This window comes from Xenopus tropicalis, chromosome 4, assembly GCF_000004195.4.
Source record: "Xenopus tropicalis strain Nigerian chromosome 4, UCB_Xtro_10.0, whole genome shotgun sequence".
NCBI classification, from domain to species: domain Eukaryota; kingdom Metazoa; phylum Chordata; class Amphibia; order Anura; family Pipidae; genus Xenopus; species Xenopus tropicalis.
The window spans coordinates 12,431,101-12,450,929 of record NC_030680.2 but is presented as its reverse complement, the minus strand read 5'-3'; the positions used below and the strand labels follow the sequence as shown (position 1 = coordinate 12,450,929).

Genomic DNA, 19,829 nt, shown 5'->3' with positions numbered 1-19,829 from the left:
GCCCTGTGACTCTAGCTGTAGTACTTACCTGCACAGGTAGCCCTGTGACTCTAGCTGTAGTACTTACCTGCACAGGTAGCCCTGTGACTCTAGCTGTAGTACTTACCTGCAAAGGTAGCCCTGTGACTTTAGCTGTAGTACTTACCTGCACAGGTAGCCCTGTGACTCTAGCTGTAGTACTTACCTGCACAGGTAGCCCTGTGACTCTAGCTGTAGTACTTACCTGCACAGGTAGCCCTGTGACTCTAGCTGTAGTACTTACCTGCACAGGTAGCCCTGTGACTCTAGCTGTAGTACTTACCTGTTCACTTGTCATGATGATACTACTTACCTGGGCAGGTAGCACTGTGATTCTACCTTTAGTACTTACCTGTACAGTGGCCGCTATGATTCTACCTTTAGTACTTACCTGTACAGTGGCCATATGATTCTACCTTTAGTACTTACCTGTACAGTGGCCATATGATTCTACCTTTAGTACTTAACTGTACAGTGGCCACTATGATTCTACCTTTAGTACTTACCTGTACAGTGGCCATATGATTCTACCTTTAGTACTTACCTGTACAGTGGCCGCTATGATTCTACTTTTAGTACTTACCTGTACAGTGGCCATATGATTCTACCTTTAGTACTTACCTGTACATTGGCCGCTATGATTCTACCTTTAGTACTTACCTGTACAGTGGCCGCTATGATTCTACTTTTAGTACTTACCTGTACAGTGGCCATATGAATTTACCTTTAGTACTTACCTGTACAGTGGCCATATGATTCTACCTTTAGTACTTACCTGTACAGTGGCCATATGATTCTACCTTTAGTACTTACCTGTACAGTGGCCGCTATGATTCTACTTTTAGTACTTACCTGTACAGTGGCCATATGATTCTACCTTTAGTACTTACCTGTACAGTGGCCGCTATGATTCTACCTTTAGTACTTACCTGCACAGGTAGCCCTGTGACTCTAGCTGTAGTACTTACCTGCACAGGTAGCCCTGTGACTCTAGCTGTAGTACTTACCTGCACAGGTAGCCCTGTGACTCTAGCTGTATTACTTACCTGCACAGGTAACCCTGTGACTCTAGTTGTAGTACTTACCTGCACAGGTAACCCTGTGACTTTAGCTGTAGTACTTACCTGCACAGGTAACCCTGTGACTTTAGCTGTAGTACTTACCTGCACAGGTAGCCCTGTGACTCTAGTTGTAGTACTTACCTGCACAGGTAACCCTGTGACTCTAGTTGTAGTACTTACCTGCACAGGTAACCCTGTGACTTTAGCTGTAGTACTTACCTGCACAGGTAGCCCTGTGACTCTAGCTGTAGTACTTACCTGTTCACTTGTCATGATGATACTACTTACCTGGGCAGGTAGCACTGTGATTCTACCTTTAGTACTTACCTGTACAGTGGTCGCTATGATTCTACCTTTAGTACTTACCTGTACAGTGGCCGCTATGATTCTACTTTTAGTACTTACCTGTACAGTGGCCATATGATTCTACCTTTAGTACTTACCTGTACAGTGGTCGCTATGATTCTACCTTTAGTACTTACCTGTACAGTGGCCATATGATTCTACCTTTAGTACTTACCTGTACAGTGGCCATATGATTCTACCTTTAGTACTTACCTGTACAGTGGCCATATGATTCTACCTTTAGTACTTACCTGTACAGTGGCCATATGATTCTACCTTTAGTACTTACCTGTACAGTGGCCGCTATGATTCTACCTTTAGTACTTACCTGTACAGTGGCCCCTATGATTCTACCTTTAGTACTTACCTGTACAGTGGCCATATGATTCTACCTTTAGTACTTACCTGTACAGTGGCTGCTATGATTCTACCTTTAGTACTTACCTGTACAGTGGCCATATGATTCTACCTTTAGTACTTACCTGTACAGTGGCCGCTATGATTCTACTTGTAGTACTTACCTGTACAGTGGCCATATGATTCTACCTTTAGTACTTACCTGTACAGTGGCCGCTATGATTCTACCTTTAGTACTTACCTGTACAGTGGCCATATGATTCTACCTTTAGTACTTACCTGTACAGTGGCCACTATGATTCTACCTTTAGTACTTACCTGTACAGTGGCCGCTATGATTCTACTTTTAGTACTTACCTGTACAGTGGCCGCTATGATTCTACCTTTAGTACTTACCTGTACAGTGGCCGCTATGATTCTACTTTTAGTACTTACCTGTACAGTGGCCATATGATTCTACCTTTAGTACTTACCTGTAAAGTGGCCATTATGATTCTACCTTTAGTACTTACCTGTACAGTGGCCATATGATTCTACCTTTAGTACTTACCTGTACAGTGGCCATATGATTCTACCTTTAGTACTTAGATGTACAGTGGCCATATGATTCTACCTTTAGTACTTACCTGTACAGTGGCCATATGATTCTACCTTTAGTACTTACCTGTACAGTGGCAGCTATGATTCTACTTTTAGTACTTACCTGTACAGTGGCCATATGATTCTACCTTTAGTACTTACCTGTAAAGTGGCCACTATGATTCTACCTTTAGTACTTACCTGTACAGTGGCCATATGATTCTACCTTTAGTACTTACCTGTACAGTGGCCGCTATGATTCTACTTTTAGTACTTACCTGTACAGTGGCCATATGATTCTACCTTTAGTACTTACCTGTAAAGTGGCCACTATGATTCTACCTTTAGTACTTACCTGTACAGTGGCCATATGATTCTACCTTTAGTACTTACCTGTACAGTGGCCATATGATTCTACCTTTAGTACTTAGATGTACAGTGGCCATATGATTCTACCTTTAGTACTTACCTGTACAGTGGCCATATGATTCTACCTTTAGTACTTACCTGTACAGTGGCCGCTATGATTCTACTTTTAGTACTTACCTGTACAGTGGCCATATGATTCTACCTTTAGTACTTACCTGTAAAGTGGCCACTATGATTCTACCTTTAGTACTTACCTGTACAGTGGCCATATGATTCTACCTTTAGTACTTACCTGTACAGTGGCCATATGATTCTACCTTTAGTACTTACCTGTACAGTGGCCGCTATGATTCTACTTTTAGTACTTACCTGTACAGTGGCCATATGATTCTACCTTTAGTACTTACCTGTACAGTGGTCGCTATGATTCTACCTTTAGTACTTACCTGTACAGTGGCCATATGATTCTACCTTTAGTACTTACCTGTACAGTGGCCATATGATTCTACCTTTAGTACTTACCTGTACAGTGGCCATATGATTCTACCTTTAGTACTTACCTGTACAGTGGCCATATGATTCTACCTTTAGTACTTACCTGTACAGTGGCCGCTATGATTCTACCTTTAGTACTTACCTGTACAGTGGCCCCTATGATTCTACCTTTAGTACTTACCTGTACAGTGGCCGCTATGATTCTACTTTTAGTACTTACCTGTACAGTGGTCATATGATTCTACCTTTAGTACTTACCTGTACAGTGGTCGCTATGATTCTACCTTTAGTACTTACCTGTACAGTGGCCATATGATTCTACCTTAGTACTTACCTGTACAGTGGCCATATGATTCTACCTTTAGTACTTACCTGTACAGTGGCCATATGATTCTACCTTTAGTACTTACCTGTACAGTGGGCCATATGATTCTACCTTTAGTACTTACCTGTACAGTGGCCGCTATGATTCTACCTTTAGTACTTACCTGTACAGTGGCCCCTATGATTCTACCTTTAGTACTTACCTGTACAGTGGCCGCTATGATTCTACTTGTAGTACTTACCTGTACAGTGGCCATATGATTCTACCTTTAGTACTTACCTGTACAGTGGCCGCTATGATTCTACCTTTAGTACTTACCTGTACAGTGGCCATATGATTCTACCTTTAGTACTTACCTGTACAGTGGCCATATGATTCTACCTTTAGTACTTACCTGTACAGTGGCCACTATGATTCTACCTTTAGTACTTACCTGTACAGTGGCCGCTATGATTCTACTTTTAGTACTTACCTGTACAGTGGCCATATGATTCTACCTTTAGTACTTACCTGTACAGTGGCCACTATGATTCTACCTTTAGTACTTACCTGTACAGTGGCCATATGATTCTACCTTTAGTACTTACCTGTACAGTGGCCATATGATTCTACCTTTAGTACTTACCTGTACAGTGGTCGCTATGATTCTACCTTTAGTACTTACCTGTACAGTGGCCATATGATTCTACCTTTAGTACTTACCTGTACAGTGGCCATGTGATTCTACCTTTAGTACTTACCTGTACAGTGGCCATATGATTCTACCTTTAGTACTTACCTGTACAGTGGCCATATGATTCTACCTTTAGTACTTACCTGTACAGTGGCCATATGATTCTACCTTTAGTACTTACCTGTACAGTGACCACTATGATTCTACCTTTAGTACTTACCTGTACAGTGGCCACTATGATTCTACCTTTAGTACTTACCTGTACAGTGGCCGCTATGATTCTACTTTTAGTACTTACCTGTACAGTGGCCATATGATTCTACCTTTAGTACTTACCTGTACAGTGGCCACTATGATTCTACCTTTAGTACTTAGATGTACAGTGGCCATATGATTCTACCTTTAGTACTTACCTGTACAGTGGCCATATGATTCTACCTTTAGTACTTACCTGTACAGTGGCCGCTATGATTCTACTTGTAGTACTTACCTGTACAGTGGCCATATGATTCTACCTTTAGTACTTAGATGTACAGTGGCCATATGATTCTACCTTTAGTACTTAGATGTACAGTGGCCATATGATTCTACCTTTAGTACTTAGATGTACAGTGGCCATATGATTCTACCTTTAGTACTTACCTGTACAGTGGCCGCTATGATTCTACTTGTAGTACTTACCTGTACAGTGGCCATATGATTCTACCTTTAGTACTTAGATGTACAGTGGCCATATGATTCTACCTTTAGTACTTAGATGTACAGTGGCCATATGATTCTACCTTTAGTACTTAGATGTACAGTGGCCATATGATTCTACCTTTAGTACTTACCTGTACAGTGGCCATATGATTCTACCTTTAGTACTTAGATGTACAGTGGCCATATGATTCTACCTTTAGTACTTACCTGTACAGTGGCCGCTATGATTCTACTTGTAGTACTTACCTGTACAGTGGCCATATGATTCTACCTTTAGTACTTACCTGTACAGTGGCCGCTATGATTCTACCTTTAGTACTTACCTGTACAGTGGCCATATGATTCTACCTTTAGTACTTACCTGTACAGTGGCCATATGATTCTACCTTTAGTACTTACCTGTACAGTGGCCACTATGATTCTACCTTTAGTACTTACCTGTACAGTGGCCGCTATGATTCTACTTTTAGTACTTACCTGTACAGTGGCCATATGATTCTACCTTTAGTACTTACCTGTACAGTGGCCACTATGATTCTACCTTTAGTACTTACCTGTACAGTGGCCATATGATTCTACCTTTAGTACTTACCTGTACAGTGGCCATATGATTCTACCTTTAGTACTTACCTGTACAGTGGTCGCTATGATTCTACCTTTAGTACTTACCTGTACAGTGGCCATATGATTCTACCTTTAGTACTTACCTGTACAGTGGCCATGTGATTCTACCTTTAGTACTTACCTGTACAGTGGCCATATGATTCTACCTTTAGTACTTACCTGTACAGTGGCCATATGATTCTACCTTTAGTACTTACCTGTACAGTGGCCATATGATTCTACCTTTAGTACTTACCTGTACAGTGACCACTATGATTCTACCTTTAGTACTTACCTGTACAGTGGCCACTATGATTCTACCTTTAGTACTTACCTGTACAGTGGCCGCTATGATTCTACTTTTAGTACTTACCTGTACAGTGGCCATATGATTCTACCTTTAGTACTTACCTGTACAGTGGCCACTATGATTCTACCTTTAGTACTTAGATGTACAGTGGCCATATGATTCTACCTTTAGTACTTACCTGTACAGTGGCCACTATGATTCTACCTTTAGTACTTAGATGTACAGTGGCCATATGATTCTACCTTTAGTACTTACCTGTACAGTGGCCATATGATTCTACCTTTAGTACTTACCTGTACAGTGGCCACTATGATTCTACCTTTAGTACTTAGATGTACAGTGGCCATATGATTCTACCTTTAGTACTTACCTGTACAGTGGCCACTATGATTCTACCTTTAGTACTTAGATGTACAGTGGCCATATGATTCTACCTTTAGTACTTACCTGTACAGTGGCCACTATGATTCTACCTTTAGTACTTAGATGTACAGTGGCCATATGATTCTACCTTTAGTACTTAGATGTACAGTGGCCACTATGATTCTACCTTTAGTACTTACCTGTACAGTGGCCATATGATTCTACCTTTAGTACTTACCTGTACAGTGGCCGCTATGATTCTACTTTTAGTACTTCCCTGTACAGTGGCCATATGATTCTACCTTTAGTACTTACCTGTACAGTGGCCGCTATGATTCTACTTTTAGTACTTCCCTGTACAGTGGCCATATGATTCTACCTTTAGTACTTACCTGTAAAGTGGCCACTATGATTCTACCTTTAGTACTTACCTGTACAGTGGCCATATGATTCTACCTTTAGTACTTACCTGTACAGTGGCCGCTATGATTCTACTTTTAGTACTTCCCTGTACAGTGGCCATATGATTCTACCTTTAGTACTTACCTGTACAGTGGCCATATGATTCTACCTTTAGTACTTACCTGTACAGTGGCCGCTATGATTCTACTTTTAGTACTTCCCTGTACAGTGGCCATATGATTCTACCTTTAGTACTTACCTGTACAGTGGCCGCTATGATTCTACTTTTAGTACTTCCCTGTACAGTGGCCATATGATTCTACCTTTAGTACTTACCTGTAAAGTGGCCACTATGATTCTACCTTTAGTACTTACCTGTACAGTGGCCATATGATTCTACCTTTAGTACTTACCTGTACAGTGGCCGCTATGATTCTACTTTTAGTACTTACCTGTACAGTGGCCATATGATTCTACCTTTAGTACTTACCTGTACAGTGGTCGCTATGATTCTACCTTTAGTACTTACCTGTACAGTGGCCATATGATTCTACCTTTAGTACTTACCTGTACAGTGGCCATATGATTCTACCTTTAGTACTTACCTGTACAGTGGCCATATGATTCTACCTTTAGTACTTACCTGTACAGTGGCCATATGATTCTACCTTTAGTACTTACCTGTACAGTGGCCGCTATGATTCTACCTTTAGTACTTACCTGTACAGTGGCCCCTATGATTCTACCTTTAGTACTTACCTGTACAGTGGCCGCTATGATTCTACTTGTAGTACTTACCTGTACAGTGGCCATATGATTCTACCTTTAGTACTTACCTGTACAGTGGCCGCTATGATTCTACCTTTAGTACTTACCTGTACAGTGGCCATATGATTCTACCTTTAGTACTTACCTGTACAGTGGCCATATGATTCTACCTTTAGTACTTACCTGTACAGTGGCCGCTATGATTCTACTTTTAGTACTTACCTGTACAGTGGCCATATGATTCTACCTTTAGTACTTACCTGTACAGTGGCCGCTATGATTCTACATTTAGTACTTACCTGTACAGTGGCCACTATGATTCTACCTTTAGTACTTACCTGTACAGTGGCCATATGATTCTACCTTTAGTACTTACCTGTACAGTGGCCGCTATGATTCTACCTTTAGTACTTACCTGTACAGTGGCCATATGATTCTACCTTTAGTACTTACCTGTACAGTGGCCACTATGATTCTACCTTTAGTACTTACCTGTACAGTGGCCGCTATGATTCTACCTTTAGTACTTACCTGTACAGTGGCCACTATGATTCTACCTTTAGTACTTACCTGTACAGTGGCCATATGATTCTACCTTTAGTACTTACCTGTACAGTGGCCACTATGATTCTACCTTTAGTACTTACCTGTACAGTGGCCGCTATGATTCTACCTTTAGTACTTACCTGTACAGTGGCCACTATGATTCTACCTTTAGTACTTACCTGTACAGTGGCCGCTATGATTCTACCTTTAGTACTTACCTGTACAGTGGCCACTATGATTCTACCTTTAGTACTTACCTGTACAGTGGCCGCTATGATTCTACCTTTAGTACTTACCTGTACAGTGGCCGCTATGATTCTACCTTTAGTACTTACCTGTGCATTACCTGTACTTACCTTAACTGTGATTCTACCTTTAGCAGTGGTTGCAGTATTAACCTTCCAAGTGCTGGTGGCTATGGCTGCTGTGAGACATAACCCCGGCTACACCAGACCCCTCAGGGGAAGGTGCATTATGGGTACAGAGTGAAACTGTGCCTTTAAATCAGTTCCCCACCAGGCAGTGTCTCTCACAGAACAGCAGTCAGGGGGTCTATTGGAAATAAATGAGCCAATGGCAAATGCCGAAAAATAGGTCACCGGGCACACAGAGATTAGTTAACCCTAGCATTGCTGTGCACCATAAGCCAATCACATAACGCATAGGCTTACAGAGCCCAAACCTGAAATTCCTGGAAGGGGGAGCGAGTGACGTCACTCGTTTGTTAGTAAATAAGCTTATTGGCCGAGCGCACCCCGCAGCCCCCCGAAACCGAAAAGGGATTATTCATGAATGGCTTGTACTTGTATTATGGCAACAGGTATCCAAAGCCGGCATCAGTGAGTGCAGCGCAATTAGCCACATTTACAGATTAAAGGGCAAGTTGATACAAGGACTAAGCTGATCAGGTAATTAATACTGCCCTGCCGGAGTGCGAGCCCCGCGCCTACAGGTTTCACTTGTTTGATTAAACAGGTACAGGACATACAGGTGATTGTAGGTTTTATATCAGCCCCAAGAATTTGGGGAGCTCATGCATTCTACTGTGTGATACTTGCCTGTTGGCTATTAAAGGGGTAGGTCCACTTTTAAGCTAACTAGTATGTTATAGAGTGACCTGTTCTAAGCACATTTTCAATTGGTCTTCATTATTTATTTCTTATAGTTTTGAATTATTTGCCTTCTTCTTCTGTTTGCAGTTTTTAAATGGGGGTCAGTGACCCCGGCAGCCAGAAACTATTGCTCTGCGAGGCTCCAGTTTTATTGTTACCTTTTGTAACTTTCTTTTTTATCCAGGCTCTTTCTTTTATATATATAACTGTCTCTCATCCAAACCACTCCCTGGTTGCTAAGGTAACTTGGACTCTAGCAACCAAAAAACTGCTGAAACTCCAGACTGGAGAGCTCCTGAACTGAAAATTAAATAACTACAAATAGCCCTCTCTTTTATATATTATGGTCTTTCATCCAAACTACTCCCTGGTTGCTAAGGTAACTTGGACCCTAGCAACCAAAGAACAGCTGAAACTCCAGACCGGAGAGTTCCAGAACAGAAAATGAAATAACTAAAAAACTACAAATAGCCCTCTCTTTTATATATTACGATCTCTCATCCAAACTACTCCCTGGTTGCTAAGGTAAGTTGGACCCTAGCAACTAAAAAACTGCTGAAACTCCAGACCGGAGAGTTCCTGAACAGAAAATGAAATAACTAAAAAACTACAAATAGCCCTCTCTTTTATATATTACGATCTCTCATCCAAACTACTCCCTGGTTGCTAAGGTAAGTTGGACCCTAGCAACTAAAAAACTGCTGAAACTCCAGACCGGAGAGTTCCTGAACAGAAAATGAAATAACTAAAAAACTACAAATAGCCCTCTCTTTTATATATTACGATCTCTCATCCAAACTACTCCCTGGTTGCTAAGGTAACTTGGACCCTAGCAACCAAAGAACAGCTGAAACTCCAGACCGGAGAGTTCCAGAACAGAAAATGAAATAACTAAAAAACTACAAATAGCCCTCTCTTTTATATATTATGGTCTTTCATCCAAACTACTCCCTGGTTGCTAAGGTAAGTTGGACCCTAGCAACTAAAAAAACTGCTGAAACTCCAGACCGGAGAGTTCCAGAACAGAAAATGAAATAACTAAAAAAACTACAAATAGCCCTCTCTTTTATATATTACGATCTCTCATCCAAACTACTCCCTGGTTGCTAAGGTAAGTTGGACCCTAGCAACCATAAAACTACTGAAACTCCAGACTGCTGCTTCTGAACTGAAAATGAAATAACTAAAAAAAACTACAAATAAAAAATGAAGACCAATTGCAAACTGTCTTAGAATATTACTCTTTACATCATACTAAAAGTTAATGCAAAGTTGAACAACCCCTTTAAAGCTCCAGCAATGCTCATATATTTAAAGAGGGGTGTACACAAAGCAGGCAGGATTCTCATTGGAGGAAAGGCTTCTTTGAGCTGCGTCACTTTTAGAACCCTTTTCCGTTGTTGCGTGACTAAAGCTCCCAGAATGCTTCACCGTTTAATAATATTTTGGAGGCTGCTGGGAGCTGTAGTCCAAAATAACCTGGGAAACCAAGAGCTTTCTCTAGGGAAAATGTACTTTTCTGCCCAAACCACTTAGCCCCATGCTATGAGAGTCTGGGCACAGTTGAACTGCAGCCTATGGCGGGGGCCCCTCTGGCGTGCCTTGGCAGGGGAAGCATCATGGCAGCTCCTACCCCCAGGAATCAGTGCAGCCAAACAGATACACACAGTTCCAGCTGCAGAACGCCCTTTGTCCCTGTCATTTACAGAACTCCGGCGCAGCAAGAAGGGAGTGAAAGTAAAAATGAATTTGAGCTTCCGACACAGAATGAGTTTGTACAGAAGCTGAAAGCCATCAGTACCCGGGCGGAACCAGCAACTGGGCCAGTGTCCTGCCTAACCCAAAAACTTGGCCCGCCCCTGTATCTATCATCTATCTATCGTTTATCTATCCATATATCAATCTAAGTGCTCTATCAATCAAATATCTATCGAAGTGCTCTATCTATCTATCTATCATCCATCTATCTATCAATCTAAGTGCTTTATCTATCTACCTAGCTATCATATATATCATCTATCTGTATCATCTCACGTGTCTATCTAGCTCAGCCCCGGTGGGAATCAGTGCCCCTAATACCCTCTGGCAGTGCCAGCACCCAGCACCCTCAGCCCTGGGGGGAATCAGTGCCCCTGTAATACCCCCTGACAGTACCAGCACCCTCAGCCCCAGTGAGAATCAGTGCCCCAGATACCCCCTGACAGTGCCAGCACCCTCAGCCCTGAGGGGAATCAGTGCCCCTGTAATACCCACTGACAGTGCCAGCACCCTCAGCCCCAGTGGGAATCAGTGCCCCTGTAATACCCCCTGACAGAGCCAGCACCCTCAGCCCCAGTGGGAATCAGTACCCCTATGTAGTGCAGTAGGTTTCTTTTACTATGATTTGTATGATTTACAATTTATACATGCTTTAATATGTGTATGTATATATATATATATATATGGTTTAGTTAGTAAGTTTAATCAAGCAATTCTAGAGATAAGGGGAGTCCAGTGTCCTTGTACATATATTGTTGGGTAACAATACCTGCGTTTATTATGTAACAATAAACAATGACTATAGACTGTTTACCCAGCAAATACAACAAGCGGACGGCAGGCAGACAATGTCCAATGTATTTAAATAAGAACTTGAGGTATAAAGTTTGGTATCTGATCAGACACAATGGCTGACCATTTGTTAAACAATATTGTTCAAGTCAATAGTTGGGCTTGGGGGTTTTTCCTAAGAACTTTTGGCATAAAAGAACGGCCTCTGCCTTGGGTCAGAAGCTTCGCCTAGGACTCCTGAACGAGTGCCAGGATATTGGATCATCGCATGGTTATCGGGAACCTGAAGGTTTTGCACCAAAGGTTGAGGGGCTCCCCGAGTTTGCTGGATTAATGCTGAACTGGCTATCTTTGTAACCACAAAACCGTACGAAGCTAAATAAATGTTTTAAATTCTATTACTATGTGTGTGTGTAAGTTATTGCTCATTTAATAGTTTTTCATCAGAAGGTTTAATCATTGATCCTGTTAATATAAATAATATTGATAAAGGTTAACCCCCTTTATTACATTTGGCGTAGTCGGCAGGATTAACCCTTTTGGTGCTGTTAAATGCTGCAATAGCTTGTGCAGGAATTGTAGAATTTATGTTTTAGTTTGTATGGTAGTGTAGAAGCAGTATTGTAGTGGCTTGTGCAGGGCATACATACTGTTTAACAGATAGCAATAATGTTCTGCTGGTTAAAAAACAAGGTTAGAGGGGTAGATGATCAAACGAGCACCCTTCCCACGTGGGCTAGTTCCGGACCCTGGACCCACGTTGCTCGTGAGTTGGTTAAGTATCAGCAACCTTTTCAAGTGACGAACCCCGGTCACCAGTTGCTGAATTTGGATTTGTCTCGGTATTCCAAAAAAGAGCAGAAAGCTGCAGCACAAGTGGGTTGGTTGTGTTTTCAGGCGCTCATGGAGGAGACAATCAAAAGGGAGTCAGTTGAGCTTGAACTGCAGGCAGTTAAAGATCAACTGGTTGTGTTAAGAGAATGTTTTCGCTCCTCAGAAAAGTATCGTGAGGAGATGCAAACAGAGTTTTCAAATTATGTAGTAAAAACAGTAAATAAACAGCACAGAAAGAAAGGGAGGAAATCACCAGGAAATGGTGCAAAAGTTAAAGTAAGGGCTCTTGTAAATAAAGGAGACTGGGGGGAGTTAGCCCAATTGTCAAGCGCAGACTCAGATGAAGAGATTGAGATAGGAGATGATATAGAAGAAGAAGAATTAAGACCAATTGTAACTACCAAACAAAGGAGAGAAGTCACACAAAGAGCAGGCACTGATAATAGAGATCAGGATTATAGAGGAAGTGCAGAAGCAGCAGAACAGCAATATACAGAGGAAACTCGGTCATATACTGCAGGAGAATTAACAGAATTGGGTCAGAAATTTGCCCAGAAAGGTGGTGAAACTATTCTAGAATGGGTTTTGAGAGTGTGGGATTTGGGTGGGGATGGTATCATGCTCACTAGCAGGGAGGCAATAGGACTGGGGAGTATTGCAAAAGACCCAAGGGTACGGCTTTATCTCAGGAGAGCCCGTGATACTACTGTGGCTTTTTCCCTGTTACATTTGATCAGGGATTCAGTCCTACAAGTATATGATACCCCCACTGAAATGATGGATTCTACCTCATGGCATACTATAGGGGAGGGGATACAGAGGTTAAGGGAGTATGGATGTGTGAGTGGTTTGATTGCTGATCCATTAGCTTCAGCACCCCCAAATAAACCTACTGTAAAAGAGACATGGTCAGGACCAGACATGGCTCCCTTCACTGCACACATGAAAAATAAGCTGCTAGCAGGATCTCCCACCCATTTGAAAGCTCCATTGTTCACAATGTTAAGTGCTTTAGATGCCAAGCAGGGTGTAATACATGAAGCTGCAACATTGCTGGGACAGTTGGGAGAGTTAGAACGTATAGGGGAAAAAGTATCTAGACACCGTGTAATTGCAGAAAGGGGTACAGAAAGATTAAAAATTAGTCGGAGACAGTTGTTTTTTGATTTACTTCAAAGTGGAGTACCAAAGCCTGAAATTGATGGTATGCCCACAGTTGATTTGTTGAAACTCTGGAAACAACTAAAACACAAGGGGAGGCTGAAATCAACCCAACCAAAAAAGGTGGCAACCAGTGATATAGAGGATGTCCCTGTTACTCCTTCAGCTCCTCCTAATAAAGGGAAATTTAACCCATACAGGGAAGTGGCTGAGGAATTGGCAAGACATAAGGAGAGGAGTTGGGAGGTGCCCAGTCCTATAGATTGACAGGATGGCAGATCCTCTGTGCCACTGGTAAAAATTAACACAATGAAACCAGGGGATCAACGCCCATATATATCAGTGGCAATATATTGGCAGGGACAGTCAAAACCACAAACGGTTACTGCACTTCTAGATACAGGGGCTGAAGTAACTTTGTTTCATGGAAATCAAAAACGACAGAGTGCAGGAATAGTAGCTATAGAGGGATTGGGAGGTCAACATACACTGGCTCACAAGGTTCACTGCAGATTACAGATTGGAAAGGGTCCCATTTTTAAAGCACGTGTGTTAATATCTGAGCTACCTGATAACATACTAGGAATGGATATTTTAAGGGGCCAGACTATCCATACTGATGCAGGCATGTATGTATTTGGTACCTCAGTTCGTTCTTTTTCTGTTTCTGCAGTTAAACCAATTTTAAGGGGACATGCCAAGTGGACACCAGTGTACATCCCTCCGCCCAAGCACCCTGTCAATCTCAAGCAGTATCGCATACCCGGAGGCCACAAAGAAATTACTGAAACAATTCAAGCTTTGCTAGAGGTTGGAGTATTTCGGCCAGCAGTAAGTCCATTTAATGCTCCAGTAAAGAAAAAGGATGGAAGCTGGAGAATGACTGTGGACTATCGTGGGTTAAACAAAGCAGCTCCACCTCTTGCAGCTGCTGTTCCAGATATAGTATCTATTGTGGAGGACATTGCACAAACTGCTGGAGATTGGCATGCAGTATTGGATTTAGCAAATGCTTTCTTTTCCATTCCTATTGCTGAGGAATCTCAAGATCAGTTTGCATTCACCTGGGAGGGAAAACAATACACATTAACTGTAGTACCACAGGGGTACATGCATTCTCCCACATTATGTCATGGATTGGTGGCTAGGGATCTGGCCATGCTGCCTAACATGGACTGTAAGTTTTATCACTACATTGATGATGTTATGATCTCAGGCAGCTCAGAGGAACAAGTGAGAAAAGACTTACAAACAGTGGTGACATATATGCAGAAAAGAGGGTGGGCTATAAACCCAGAAAAAATCCAAGGACCAGCAACTAGTGTCAGATTTCTTGGAATGATCTGGGCTGGACCAGTCAAATCTATCCCACAGCCTGTGTTGGATTCAATTGCTGCCCTTAAACCACCAAAAAATGTGAAAGAAGCTCAGAGTTTGTTGGGTCTGCTTGGATTTTGGAGGCCTTTTATTCCACACCTGGGCCTCATTCTCAGACCTATCTACAATATAACTAGGAAAAAGACTGAGTTTACCTGGGGGTCTGAGCAGCAATTGGCACTTGACACAGCCAAAGAAACTGTAAGAACCCATCATTCACTAGGTCCTATACATCCAGATAAGCCATTTTTCTTAGATGTAGCAGTAACAGACCATGGAATGTCTTGGGGACTGTGGCAAAAAGGGCCTAATCCCAGGGATCGAAAAATACCTTTGGGTTTTTGGTCTAAGCAATTTTCAACTGCTCAGAAAAAATACAGCCCATTAGAGAAGCAATTGTTAGCTGCTTATACTGCCTTACAACATGTTGAGCCAACTACAAAGCAGCAATCTGTGACAGTAAGGACTGATTTACCTATTGCTGGATGGGTCAGACAAGAAGGGCTACAATCCCGCACAGGTGTGGCCCAGAAACAGACTTTGCAGAAATGGAAATGGTATCTGAGTGAAAGAGGGGGAATATCTTCCCAAGACCCTAGTCAGCTATCGCAACAAATTGCTGGTTTTGTTAACTTTGAATCTAATGTAAATCAATTGCCCCCACTGCATGCAGAGGAGTCACTATTCAAGGAAGCCCCACCATGGATAGAGTTATCAGCAGAAGATAAACTACGAGCATGGTTTACAGATGGCTCAGCTAAAGTGACTTACAAGGGGCGGATATGGACTGCAGCAGCTTTTCAGCCTAGTTCAGAGACTATAATTCATCAGACGGGAGAAGGAGGTTCTAGTCAATATGCTGAACTACAAGCTGTTTATATGGTTGTCCAAGAGACCTCAGGCGACTTGATTATCTATACAGATAGCTGGGCTGTATTTAAAGGTCTCACAACATGGCTTTGTATTTGGAAAAAAGATAACTGGCAAGTAAATGGAAAAGAGTTATGGGGCGGGCCTCAAGTATGGGATTTCTTATGGTGTCAAGGAAAAAAGAGATGTATACAAGTAGGCCATGTTAATGCTCACACTGGAAATCTGAACAATGAAATAGTAGATGGTCTGGCACAAGTCTCTACTGCACAACAAGAGGAAACTACCTTGGAAGTGTTGGGCAAATGGGCCCACAGTCAAACTGGGCACAAAGGAGTTCAAGGTACCTGGCAGTGGGCACAGCAGAGGGGAATACCTCTAACACAAATCCAAGTGAAGGACATAATTGCTAAATGTCCTGTATGTCAGGAAGCCAAGAAGTGGCCACCTTTGACCCCATTGCCTGGAAAAATTCATCGAGGACAAAAGCCAGGACAAGTCTGGCAAGTGGATTATATTGGACCCTTGCCTGGAGGAAGGGGTGGTTTAAAATATTGTGCGACTGCTGTGGACACATACAGTGGACTAGTACAAGTATTTCCAACAAAAAGTGCAGATCAAAAAACAACTCTAAGATTGATGCAACTGCTAATACAACATTATGGAATGCCTCAAGAAGTACAGTCAGATAATGGCACACATTTTACTGGACAGACCGTAAAGCAATGGGCGGAGGATAATGGTGTATACTGGGTGTTCCACATTCCGTATTATCCTCAAGGGGCAGCGTTGATTGAGAGAATGAATGGTCTCTTAAAGGAACAAATGCGCAAACTTACACCTACTCACACACTACGGGGATGGGATAAGGTGTTACAAGAGGCAGTATATTTATTAAATAATAGATCAGTTGGACATTTCACTCCTATTCAAAGAATGCTGGGAGAAAGTGGGGAGAATAGTTCAGATTGGGTAGTAACAGTTACTACAAAAGGTTCAACAGTCCCTTTATCTCAGTCTATTCCTGTATTTATACACAAAGATTTAGTTGTAGGAGGTGAAGAAGAACATACTATGTTACAAATTACATCCATATCAGTACCAACAGGAATTTTAGACATAGATCCAACATGTGACTTGCAATTCATCCCAGATTTTGATTTAACCACTCAGTGTGACTGGGATGTTGACGTTAGAAAAGATGAATTGGGGGAATATTGTGTCACTATTGTTCCTTTTGGTCGGGCACAGTTTAAGAAAGGACAAAAAATAGGACAAATAGTGATTTTACCAAAACGTTTGCAAGTGAAGGGAAATATTTATTCCACACAGTTAGGAACAAAGGTATGGATAGCTCCAAGTGTAACAGACAGGGGTAGAAAAACAGGTAGAAAAGGAGAAATTGTGGCCTGGGGTCCTGGGTCAACAGCATTAGTTTTAATAGATGCTGAAGATAAGCCTGTTTATGTTCCTCTTCACAGATTATTACCACTACCATGAGGAGTTTGCCTTGTCTACTGATGCTCGCGATATGTCTGATGAAAGTGACTGCGGAAAGGAATTTTTATCATGAAACGCTGAAAGCTACTGCTGCAGTATTTAATGTAACAAACTGTTGGATATGTGGCAAAATCCCACATGCGACTGAAGAAGGAATTCCACTTTATGGACTGCCATTTAATATGAGTTGGATAAACAGAACCGACCCTGAGTGGAACTTTTTTTTCAATATGACTACAAAACAATGTGCTATTGCTAGATATGCAGGTACAGAAAAAGAGCAACAGTTGAAGTTAACCCGGAAATCAACAGGGATTTTGTGTGTCCAGAAAAATCAAACCACTGAGACTGTGTGGTTAGGAAAAAGTCAATGTGACTATGTTGTCAACACAGTTAACAACACACATGTAATGGTGACAGGAAAAGGGGAAATGTTTTATATGTTTTATGTTAAGCAATGTTCATTTGATTTTAGAGTTACTACAAATGATACGCATATTTGCGAAAGATCAAGTACAAGCTCTCTGGTATGCTGTAAAATCTTACCATCTAATAGTACCAGGGTAGGAATATACTGGCAATATCAGTTATATCTAGCAACTTGTTCCCCATTGCCCAATCAGTTGTACTTTATTTGTGGGAATAATGTTTATAAGTGGCTACCATATAATTGGGCAGGAAATTGTTATATAGGAAATATAGCACCAAAATTTAGAGTATTATTTGAGAACCCAAAAGGGCATGTGAGAAATTGGAAACGGCATTTTGCCTCTTCTCATGTTAATGAATTACCCGAAGAGTGGGATACTTCAGAAGAAAACAGATTTGTTATGATTTTAATACCCCATTATGGAGTAGCAAAAGCTGTGCAAATGATGAGAAGAATGTCTAGAATAATTGAACATGCTTTAAACAACACATTAGATGGCTTGACTAGTCTTACCGAGGAAGTCAGACAAATGAGGTTAGTGGTTCTGCAAAATAGAGCATCGCTAGATTATATCCTAGCTTCAAAGGGAGGTGTATGTGCTCTGATTGGAGATGAATGTTGCACATATATCTCAGATAAAAGTCTGGAAGTAGAGGATGACATCTCTGAAGCTCGAAAGTCAGTAGCCAAATTACATGCCCAAAATACTGGTAGTTGGTTATTTAGTTGGTTGGGGCAATGGGGACAACAATTGTTTATGTATATAACATCATTTATTATATTCATTCTAGGAATTTTTCTTGTGATAAAAATAATCAGTGTCTGTATCAGTAAGTATACTACATCTGCAATAGAATCATTACCTATACGCAAAACTGGAATAATATATTAAATATTTCTCAATCAGTATTTTTGTAAATCAAAGGGTGGAATGTAGTGCAGTAGGTTTCTTTTACTATGATTTGTATGATTTACAATTTATACATGCTTTAATATGTGTATGTATATATATATATATATATGGTTTAGTTAGTAAGTTTAATCAAGCAATTCTAGAGATAAGGGGAGTCCAGTGTCCTTGTACATATATTGTTGGGTAACAATACCTGCGTTTATTATGTAACAATAAACAATGACTATAGACTGTTTACCCAGCAAATACAACAAGCGGACGGCAGGCAGACAATGTCCAATGTATTTAAATAAGAACTTGAGGTATAAAGTTTGGTATCTGATCAGACACAATGGCTGACCATTTGTTAAACAATATTGTTCAAGTCAATAGTTGGGCTTGGGGGTTTTTCCTAAGAACTTTTGGCATAAAAGAACGGCCTCTGCCTTGGGTCAGAAGCTTCGCCTAGGACTCCTGAACGAGTGCCAGGATATTGGATCATCGCATGGTTATCGGGAACCTGAAGGTTTTGCACCAAAGGTTGAGGGGCTCCCCGAGTTTGCTGGATTAATGCTGAACTGGCTATCTTTGTAACCACAAAACCGTACGAAGCTAAGTAAATGTTTTAAATTCTATTACTATGTGTGTGTGTAAGTTATTGCTCATTTAATAGTTTTTCATCAGAAGGTTTAATCATTGATCCTGTTAATATAAATAATATTGATAAAGGTTAACCCCCTTTATTACACCCTAATACCCCCTGACAGTGCCAGCACCCAGCACCCTAAATCCTCAGCCCTGGGGGGAATCCGTGCCCCTAATACCCCCTGACAGTGCCAGCACCCTCAGCCCTGGGGGGAATCAGTGCCCCTAATACCCCGACAGTGCCAGCACCCTCAGCCCCAGTGGGAATCAGTGCCCCTAATACCCACTGAAAGTGCCAGCACCCTCAGCCCCAGTGGGAATCAGTGCCCCTAATACCCCGACAGTGCCAGCACCCTCAGCCCCAGTGGGAATCAGTGCCCCTAATACCCACTGAAAGTGCCAGCACCCTCAGCCCCAGTGGGAATCAGTGCCCCTAATACCCCGACAGTGCCAGCACCCAGAACCCTCAGCCCCAGTGGGAATCAGTGCCCCTAATACCCCCTGACAGTGCTAGCACCCTCAGCACCGGTGGGAATCAGTGC

The 19,829-nt window shown here is 41.7% G+C and overlaps 2 protein-coding genes across 2 annotated transcripts; both read left to right on the top strand.

Annotated features, from left to right (window-relative positions):
* Nucleotides 1-12,223: 12,223 nt before the first annotated feature.
* LOC116410271 lies at nt 12,224-14,988 on the top strand. The gene has a single exon (XM_031900470.1). It carries the CDS (start codon nt 12,248-12,250, stop codon nt 13,838-13,840), a length of 1,593 nt encoding a protein of 530 aa, XP_031756330.1. The 5' UTR covers nt 12,224-12,247; the 3' UTR covers nt 13,841-14,988.
* On the top strand, nt 13,865-19,277 carry LOC101735039 (endogenous retrovirus group K member 6 Pol protein). Its single transcript, XM_031900469.1, has one exon. It carries the CDS (start codon nt 13,883-13,885, stop codon nt 17,318-17,320), a length of 3,438 nt encoding a protein of 1,145 aa, XP_031756329.1. The 5' UTR covers nt 13,865-13,882; the 3' UTR covers nt 17,321-19,277.
* The last annotated feature ends 552 nt before the right edge of the window (nt 19,278-19,829 follow it).

Excerpts from the sequence above, each read along its gene's own strand:
- LOC116410271 (XM_031900470.1), top strand. The coding sequence starts at position 12,248 with ATGTTCTGCTGGTTAAAAAACAAGGTTAGAGGGGTAGATGATCAAACG.
- LOC101735039 (XM_031900469.1), top strand. The coding sequence starts at position 13,883 with ATGAAACCAGGGGATCAACGCCCATATATATCAGTGGCAATATATTGG.